Raw genomic sequence first — 9,941 nt, 5'->3', positions numbered from 1 at the left:
AAACTGCAGATGAAGATGAAAAAAAGAAAAATGTCAAATAAACTATCAACATTCATAGTGTGAAAAATTCTTATCCTAGTCTAATCATTAAAACACCAATAAGTGAAACTAAAAATGAATGTACATTAAAGAAAAAGAAGAACAGAAATGGAAAGATAGGTGTCAACAAAAGCAACAACTATGCCTATGTTGCAGATGCTCCCAAAAAGTAGTGTTCAAGATGTGGATCAACAAATCACCTAACTCATCTTTGTAAGAACATTGTTAGTGAGCCAAAGTACGGAGCCTGCAAGTACAATGAAGCTCAAACTGATGACCCTACTCTTTTTGTGACAAGTTTGATTGCATTCCATGCAACATGAAAGTTATGACTAACTGTAATAAGTTAAGAAAAGATCTAAAAGAAGTTAATTTTAGATCTATGATCAAAGAAGATAATATTTATCAAACTAGGAAATCTGTCTCTTTTGATTATTCAAGTTCCAGCGAAGTAGGGTCCAGAGAATTCTCGATTCTCAGGGATGGGGGCCAAGCCACGGATGTATAGGGTCATCCGCCCTTGTCCTTTTCCTCGATTAGAGAGTCTACTTCCTCCAATCTCGGGGTATAGAGGCATCCCTTAAGGTGGGTTGATGGTCCCTGGGGTCATGATCATTGAGTACTCATACCCAACGGGTTAAGGGTTTACCGTTACATGAAGTTGCTGAAATTGGGGATTTATCCCTTGAGGAGATGGGGAATTTATCCCTAGGGGCGAATCTTGGATTGGGGGATTCTTTTTTTCAGGCTGAGCCTCAAATTCCCCCACATGGGTTCCTCCTTGGGTGATGGCATAGGTTGAGTGCGGGCGTATCTCCACTGTTCAGTTTCACTGTTTTTTATGTTCCATGTAAATACCATGGTTATTGTTTTATTCCAACAAATGGCGCCAAATATTATGAATTAAAAATTACGTTCATTAGTATTTAATGCTAGGTTTTGTGAGCTTCGAGTTTCAATGGATGTTCTTGCGGTGGGGACTAGCTGTCCTCGCAAGATGCCTACGTATCTCTATGTTGTAGAGAATCAAGCCAAAAATGTAGTCTTACGTTGAGGGCTAAAACCCTTTATATAGAGGTGAATCTGGGATTAGACTTGTGTTAGGAGACTTGGTAGACAAGTCTCCAACTTAGATAGTAATTAGGACTTCTGTAAGGCAAGGGATTCTAGACCCTTTCTTGTAGGAGTAAGTGTCAACGTTGGACGTCATGTCTCTGTTCTTTTAGCCGTATCAGGCCTATTGCATGAATAGTTCTTGTTCATGGACTTTGACGACCTCTGCTCGAGGGCCTTGACAATTTGGATTGTTTTTAGTTTGTAACAAACCTTGACCTACCCGGTTTATATTGGGTTTTGGACAAAAAATTCCAAGTGTAATTAATATTACATTTAATGTGTCTTTCAGATGTATTTTCTATCTATATCACCGGGTCAAGTCACGAGTACGAGTCTAAAATTAGTCGAAGCCTGCAGCTAACTAGGGTAAACAACAAATCAATCACAGGCCTCCAAAAGATCATAATTTTTTAGTGCAGGTAGTAGTACTTTGCCTTATAAATTAAATATAAGTCATAAATCTTCTGAATGTAGGACTAGGCTATTACACATAACTTCTTAACTAAATATTATATTTGAACACGTTCGTATATCTATCTATCTATCTATATATATGTATATGTATGTATATCGTTATACTGTAATACAAACTACAAACCTTTTTAAAATTACTAAATTACATGCTAATAGTCATTAAAAATAAAAATAAATTATATAATAATAAACTAGTGACTATCACTAAATTACAAATAAGTAATTATTAAATTACTGAGAATCTCTAAATCACATAAAATCGATTACTAAATGAGTGGACAACCGTTATAAATATATAACTGGATTAGTTAATTGTTAATAATTATAGCTACATAAATCACTACTGGTTTCTGGTTTATAGTTCATATTCTAATTTTGATTTGTATAAACTATAAAGTTAGAATATGTGTGTACATGTATGTGTGTGCTTGTACATAAAGTTCAATACGAGGTAAAAAAATACTTTGTTAGGCGGGAGATCCCATACTTTTATTTAAAATAATTTTAGTTATATCCTGAAGATAATATATGTTTTAAATTCAATTAGGATATCTCAAGATTATTTGTAAATATATGAGAATTATTCAATCTTATAGATAACATATTAATATAAGACATAACAAATTCTTACAACATGGTTTTTATAGATAGACGAATGATCCACTATCATTTTTTTGGTTAATAATTATGAAATTCTAAAATTTTAATATAGATAAATTGTGTTAAATATAACAAAATATATATAAAAAAAATTCTTTAGTTGACCAAGATGTGCCCGTAATACAAGAAACTATATTATATTATAATAGACGAAACATTAAAAATTTGGTATTTACTGAAATTACTTAACTACCTTTACTTATTTTAAAAATTGTTGAATTAATGTTAAGTCAAATTATATCAAAATCTACCTGTAATTGATTTGAACTTGGCATTTTTTATTAGTCACGGTAATACTGAAAAGTAATAGTTACCCGTTTTTCCGGTTAAGACATGCCTAAGCACTTGCGTAAATCTTAGTTTTATATACATGAATCTAATATATTATTTTATTTGTTTATATTTAATTTGATCATTTGAAATATTGTTAAAAACGTAGTTTTATTTTATTCTAAATAAAATATTTTTATATTTTAGCGGAAAAGATGTCTTATATTTTTATTGGACTCCGATTGAAGTACAAAAATTGAAACAGAAGGATATACTTCCTCTAAAATTAGGTTAAAGCGGAAAGCAACTGGTTCAACGAGCAACGAGTTGAGTGTTGGATTCGAGTCACATTAGAGCAACGGATTAGTGCAACAGATTCAAGGGTTTAAAGGGTTGAATGAGAGTATTTCAATTAGGATTAGAAATAAATTTGGGTTCAAGCTCTCATACGGGTTCGGGATTGCATTTAAGCAACACATTTGAGCAATGGATTCAAGGGTTTCAAGGATTTATATACTGTTTTAAGGTATAACCTCTCTTCTTTTATTTATTTAAACTGTATCTCACTCTCTCTCTCTCGGCCTTTCTCACTCTATCTCCCTCTCTCTCAATTTTGGGTATTGGAGTTTCGTGCCACTGCTTCAACTCCTCCTTGTCTGCTCAACAACTCTTCTACTCCCTTGTTTCATAAAACCAACACCAAATCTTTGACCCTTTTCAGCAAACACAAAAACCCATTTCTCAGTTTAGCCTTTTCATCATTTCCTAATCCTCACTTTTTCACATTTCGCAAATTGCTCAGCTTTCCTAATCCTGTTGCTCTAAAACCCATTTTCAAGGTCAGCCCTTTAACCCCTTTATTATGTTTCTTATTAATCAAATACATTTACAATGATATGTATGTATATATTGTTAGGTTGGAGCTTCTTCTACTTCTTCAAGTGAAGAAACCTCTGATGATGATGATGCTACTCAGGAGGTTTTCGATTGGCCCTCTGTAATTTTACCGGAAGTTCTTTAATTTCTTAGCTTTTCTGCATATTATATTTCAACATCATGTTTTATGTAGCATGTATGAATGTGTATGATATTTACAACATTGGTTAGTACTAATGGTCACATGTCTAATTGTATTGGTATTAGCAATATTAGTATTGTTATGGCAGATCTCATGTTTCGAGAGGTCTCTCTGATATTTCACTCTCTTGTTAATCTGAATATCTATATTTCATGCTTTAAAAATTCAGGTATTACTAGACTCGATCCATGCTAGTGCCAGCACAGAAGATATACAAGTAAGTTCTTTGTCTGTGTTCATTTGCTGATTGCACCTCTTTTGAGGTGTGCTAACCGTACGTTGACCTTTACATGTATTGGGTAAATTTTTTCTTTCAGAAAGACCTATCGCCTTTAGTGAAACAATTAGAACCAGGGAAAAATGAATCTGGAGCCCTGATTCCGTAAGTTATCTCAATCATTTGAAGTTGTATTTGTTTGTTATAAATTATCTATTACGACTTAAGTTATAGGATTTTTTACTGTTCTTAAGGTTATTTTTATTGTACTCCCTCTTTATATCTGTCAAGTGCACATGCAATTAATTTAAGCATAACTAGCTAAACCAGAATTTATTAATCTTCTCAATTTTTCTAAATTGTGGTTGCTTCCCTCTTTTTCTTTCTATTTATTACAGGTTCATGGCTGTAGGTAATGGATTTAAAAAAGAAATGTTGTTCACCAGGTTAAGAACTATATTATGAATCTTTTCATTTTAATATAAATGAAATCTATCTATTCTCTTATTTAATGTGCCAGGGATAAGCTTTATAATAAGAACAAATGCGAGTGGAAAATAAAAAAAAATGAGCGGAAAGAAAATTATCATAAAGTTAGGTACCTGCAGAAATTTTTGGTTTCTTACTTTATGCAATTTGTATCTCCTGCAACAAGGCAAGCAAATAATATAATGATTTGATTTCTTGTTGCATTTCTTGGTTGTGGATTTTAGAGAGGTGGCACGCTTCTAGTTCAAATGAATATTTGAGATGCCCTGACTTGCAGTAGGTTGTGCTCTCTGGGATTTTTTTTGGCTCCTAAAACTACATATGTGTTCTGCCTCCGAGTGTCTAAATACTTATGTAATTTAATAGAATAGTAGTACCAAGTCATCACGTTGTGTACATTACCGATATTACTTCTTGTATATTGACCCTTGTATGAAAACTGGGGTGAAATGTCTCAAATGGTAATTTTAAAACTCGTCAAATTTTTCATTTATACTGCTCGTACTTGTATATTGTTTCTTGATTTTATTACCTACATTGTGGAAGCTCGTGATGTATGTATGTGTACTATCTTATAGATATTTATAAGGTGGAACAAATGGATCAGCAAGGGCATGGACAGCCCCCGGGAATGGGGGTGGGTGGCTCAGCTCAGATGGAATATGGTGTGCCAACCTATCAAGCTAACTTGATGGGATCCACTCCTCCTGACACTAAGGTCTTGGAATCACATCGAGGAGAACAAAAGGAGGACACTTCAAAAGAACAACATCGCCGCAACCATCACAAGGACCGATATATTTGATTTTTTGGTTGATATTGTTTTGAGAGAAGGTTTAAAAGATGAAGTTTTTGCTGCAACAATCCCAAGAGGGCCCCTTCCAACAGGAGGTCCAGTAGAGGGCCTTCCGTACTATTATATACCGCCACAACATGCTGCCCAAGTTGGGTCATCAGGTATGTATATGGGTAAGCCTGTGGATCAAGCCCTTTATGGTCAGCAGCCCCAACCTTAAGCATGCCCCAAAGTTTTTTCACTTTTTTATCTATAAGATGTCCTGTATACATTCTCGTTGTGATACTTCCCGGTATTGCATTTCAGTAAACAACAAAGATGGTATCTTTCAATTTAATGAGTACTGGGAAAGCACCTTTTTTTATGTGATAATGGGTCGATTTATTTGTGATGATTTAATTAAGTTGTTTTCTGTTATTCTTTATTTGCAGTGATGTAGCCTGTTATAATATTGGTTGAGTCTTTGTGTTGATCTGGTAGTAGTGATTATCTTCTGATGGTCAGAGCCTTAGAGATATAGTGTTGCTTTTGAGGCAGACTTGGTGAATTATAGAGTAATTTGGAATATGATGATCATGTGTTTTGATCGAATAATTAACTTGAAAGTTTCATCTATTGCACTCTCATGCACATTTAACACCCTGACCAGTGTGCAGTGTTCTTTTATTCGCTCTTTTCTCTTTAACGTGTAATTATAGTTTTTTTCGATTTGAAAGACATAGTTCTCATACGTGGATTTCATTCTAGTCATTGATGGTTTTCAGGTCTAAAATATTATATCTGTGGTTGGATGTAGCATTATCTGCCTTGATCAACTAGTTACTCGACCAATCAGAAAATATTATGAAAATATTCTCTGTTCTGTTCTGAATATATACTTTATTGAATCGTGTCTCGTCTTGGATTGTCTTTATAAACCTCGTGAACTGTGTTCTTACTATCTGTATTTCCAGATGTTCCACCTGATGCCTACACCACAGAAAAGCTTTTATGTGATGAATGATATTTTCCGTTTGAACTACGCATGAAGCTAGTTGGTGAAGATCTCGAACAGTCAAAAGACATTAAGTTATATTTGTTATCAAATTTAGTTTTATGAAAGGATGGTATTGGGATTATCACAGATGTAGTTTTATAGAACTTGATTCAGCTATTTGTAAAGATTCATGAGTTTACATTTATTAATTTTAATTGGGGTAGTCTAATTATTCTTGAAATATTTTCATTTATATGTTGGATTTATATTTATCATCATATTTATGAAAATTTAAGGAAAATAAAAAAACAAAAAAAACTATGTAATGAATATAATTTTTTTTAAATTTATTATGTGGGGCCCACCTATAGGGCTCACCGTTTTGAAAGAAATTCTAAGATCTATTGCAACACAAAAATTATGTTAATATAGAGTACAGAAGACGTTATTATTGATTTTTGTAGTAATAAAATACGCTATGTTGCAATAGAGTAGTTGGTATGTTACTATAGATGTCTATACTAACTAGATATGAGTCAACATAGCTTTGATGTTACCTTAGCCCTTTTCGGGCTTTTAGCAACATTTTTTTGGTTCTATAGCAACATAATTAGGGGGTTGCTTGAAGTAATCTATGGCGTAGTGTTAGCACATGATTTGTTCTTCTCATGGTATTGACCAACAAAATGAGAGGAATTTTTATATAAATTAAGCTTAAGTTCATTTTTCTCAATTTTAACTCTCAATACTGTTTCTACTTCCTCTGCACATTTCAGCTTATTTTTAAGATATTTATTATCTTTCCTGACTGACTCTAGGTTTACGAGTTGCAGCTATAATTCTTGTTTCTAAATTTCAAGTTTTTCATTCACTTTTGATAGCCTACTCATTTCCTCAGTAGGATCCACCATGCTTGTGTAAATGTGAAATATTTCTATAATCATATTTTCAACAATTTCCTTATATTGTGAAGCATTCAAATCAATGATGGTTAGGATAAGTACCTCATATTTTGATGCAGATGACTCTCCTTCCTCCAAAGCTATGAGAGCATAATTTTCAGATTCTTCACCATCATCTTCATCATCTGTGTCATCCCAACTCTTTCCTTCAGCAATATAAGCTTTTTATTGTCGTTTCTTTAGAAGTGCTTCATACTTAGCTTCAAGCTCCAAATATGCCTTATCTTTCTTCACTTTCTTTGGCTTTTTGTATTCTATGGCAAAGTGACCAAGCATGTCACAGTTATAGCATCTAATTTTAGATCTTTCAACAGATCCTGATTTATAGCCACCTTTGCCAGATGCATTTGTCGTAGTTTTTCCTTTCCAGTTGTTATTATAGGATGTTTGACCTTTACTTTTGAAGTACCTAGGCTTCTTGACTCTTATATTTGAAAACTTCCTTTCCAGGTAGTCCATAGACTGATCCATTTCATCCAACTCATCAAGAGTGTAATACTTATTCTCTTCCAACTCCAAAATGACTTGTGTTTGAGGTTTCTTGTTCTTCTGCTCAACAAGTTGCATAACTTGAGTCTGAGATTCAATTTCATCTTCAGTTATTTTCTTGTCATTAGCTATCAAGGCACTTGACACATCTACAACATATCATTGACTCAGCTTTAATGATTTTCTTTACATCATCTCCAACTCATAGGTTTTAAAAATGCCATATAAAACCTCCAAAGTTATTCTTCCTAGATCTCTCCCTTATCTTATTGTAGAAATCTTTTGTTCTAGATGGTCAGGAAGAGTGATCAAGAATTTTAGGTTGATCTCCTCATCTTCATAATACTTGTCATGCAGCTGCAATTTATTTATAAATTTGTTGAACCTTTCAAAAATCTCAGAAATGCCTTTTTTAGGTTTAGCCATGAAACCCTCATATTGTGAGATCAAAATCTTTCTTTAGTTTGACCCCACTTCCTCAATACCTCGACACAGAATCTTTATCTTTTCCCAGATCTGCTTGGCTAGCTCACAGTTGATAATGTTGTTGTACATGACATTATCAAGAGATTCAATAAGAATGAGTTGCAAGCTACTGTCAAGTGAGACTTTCTCCTTTTCTAGTTCAGTATATGTAGATGGATCCTTAGGAGAAAAGTGACCAGGAATGACCATATAACCAACAATTGCTTCAGATACCCTCGCCATAGAAATGAAGGGTCCATGCTTGAGAATTTCAAGATATATTGGATTAGCCATCCTGATGAATAACATCATCTTCTTCTTCCATATGGTGTAGTTCACTTTGTCAAAAACATGGATCTTGATACTGTAAAGTTTCTGTGTACTCATACTTCCAAGATCTAATTTGTTAAGTTTCAGATTTTGCTCTGATACCACTTATTAGGTATGAAGTGCAACACAAAGGGGGGTGAATGTGTTTTCTTGATTTTATTGATTTTACTATCTTCAAAATATGATTTTGTTAAATAATTTAACATAAAAGACACAAGAATTTTATCAAAACATACTTGATTTATATTTAAATTAAGTTTGTTGTGCTATAAATCCGTGTTCTTGAATTAAAAGAACTCAACTACTTTTCTTGAGAGAGTACAAGATTTCTAGATCTGTTTTTTGTTACCTCTAAACAAAGAACCCGTGACATGTTTTATAGAACAACATGCACAACTTACAAAGATTACACTAAAACGGACTAACACATATTATAAATTCTATTTGTCTATTTCCATTTTGAGTGTAGCATATCTGCATGTAATCTTCCAGGTTTGTGACCTTATTTTTTCAAGTTCATCTTGGCCCTTGATCTTGCATTCTTCAAGCTACATTTATAGATTCACCAATTCAATGATAGAATGGTTTGTTGACTGATAATCTTGGATCTTCAAGTTGTCTGTATTTTGAATTTTGAGGCTGTTGTCGAGATCTATTTTACTGTATAGAGAAGTCACTTATCGATATGTAGAATGACTTATCGATATCTCCATTTCTCTACAAGTATTATGACTTGTCGATATCTCTAGTTCTCTATAAGTAGATTGACTTATGGATATCTTCATTTCTCTATATGCAGTTTGGCTTGTCGATATCTCCAGTTCTCTATATTGACTTTTGGCTTATCAATATCTCCACTTCTCTACATATAATTTTGACTTGTCAATATCTTCAGTTCTATATAAGCAAATTGACTTGTCGATATCTTTTTAGACTTCTCTACAAGCAGAGTGACATCTCTACAAGTAGAATGACTTCTCTACAAGTCATTTTTGACTTCTCGACATACATCTCTATACATCTTGATCTGTTACTTGTCGATATGTGACTTAGAACATTTTTCCAAAAATAACATTATTCAATTCCAAGTTTTTGCACTTCTCTTAGAGGCATGATCATGATTGATATTCATTTAAAGTTTATTTATTAGCTTGATGGTTGTTCATAGAAAATTCTTTTAGTCTAATCTCCTTAACTTTTTATAAACTAAGGAAGTAGAATTACAAAATACAAAGGATTATCATACAACTAAATCTTCGGGTTGTCATAGTGATTTAGTCTTGGTTTGTACAGGCATGTCTTGCACAACAACTACCTTTCCCGTGATCATTCTTTCAAAATGATGTTTTTGAGATGACTTAAAAGGATAAGTGAGTTTTTAAATATTAGGTATTCAGATTTCAAATTTTCATGATTATGATACGTGAGAAATATAACAGTTTAGCGTTTTTTTTAACAATTAAAACTTTCTTGATATAATGTATTTTAATATAAATGCCCAGTTGTGTGTCAAGTTACCGTGTCTAATTATGTCCCAATCCCCATAGCTAATAATATTATCAAAAACATCTGCTGCAACA

General features: G+C 33.0%; 1 protein-coding gene across 8 annotated transcripts; it reads left to right on the top strand.

Annotated features, from left to right (window-relative positions):
• The first annotated feature begins 2,806 nt into the window (after window positions 1–2,806).
• On the top strand, window positions 2,807–6,368 carry LOC141713506 (uncharacterized). 8 transcript variants are annotated; one of them, XR_012571978.1, is made up of 8 exons: window positions 2,807–3,085; window positions 3,186–3,398; window positions 3,476–3,538; window positions 3,807–3,854; window positions 3,955–4,019; window positions 4,253–4,300; window positions 4,922–5,300; window positions 6,093–6,368. XR_012571978.1 is itself a non-coding variant. In XM_074516951.1 (7 exons), exons 1-7 carry the CDS (start codon window positions 2,957–2,959, stop codon window positions 4,929–4,931), a joined length of 594 nt encoding a protein of 197 aa, XP_074373052.1. In that variant the 5' UTR covers window positions 2,807–2,956; the 3' UTR covers window positions 4,932–6,368. The 8 variants fall into 8 exon arrangements, 1 of the variants encoding a protein (XP_074373052.1); XR_012571977.1 differs by having other exon boundaries at window positions 3,476–3,556; XR_012571982.1 differs by lacking the exon at window positions 3,186–3,398.
• The last annotated feature ends 3,573 nt before the right edge of the window (window positions 6,369–9,941 follow it).

The sequence above is a fragment of the Apium graveolens genome, chromosome 3 (assembly GCF_009905375.1).
Source record: "Apium graveolens cultivar Ventura chromosome 3, ASM990537v1, whole genome shotgun sequence".
Taxonomy (NCBI): domain Eukaryota; kingdom Viridiplantae; phylum Streptophyta; class Magnoliopsida; order Apiales; family Apiaceae; genus Apium; species Apium graveolens.
This window is presented reverse-complemented; position numbering and strand designations above follow the sequence as displayed.

Bases quoted from the DNA above. Each gene is read 5' to 3' on its own strand.
- LOC141713506 (XM_074516951.1), top strand. From the start codon at position 2,957: ATGAGAGTATTTCAATTAGGATTAGAAATAAATTTGGGTTCAAGCTCT. The intron at 3,557-3,806 runs GTAATTTTACCG...TTAAAAATTCAG, and splicing joins AGGTTTTCGATTGGCCCTCT to GTATTACTAGACTCGATCCA. The intron at 3,855-3,954 runs GTAAGTTCTTTG...TTTTTCTTTCAG, and splicing joins CCAGCACAGAAGATATACAA to AAAGACCTATCGCCTTTAGT.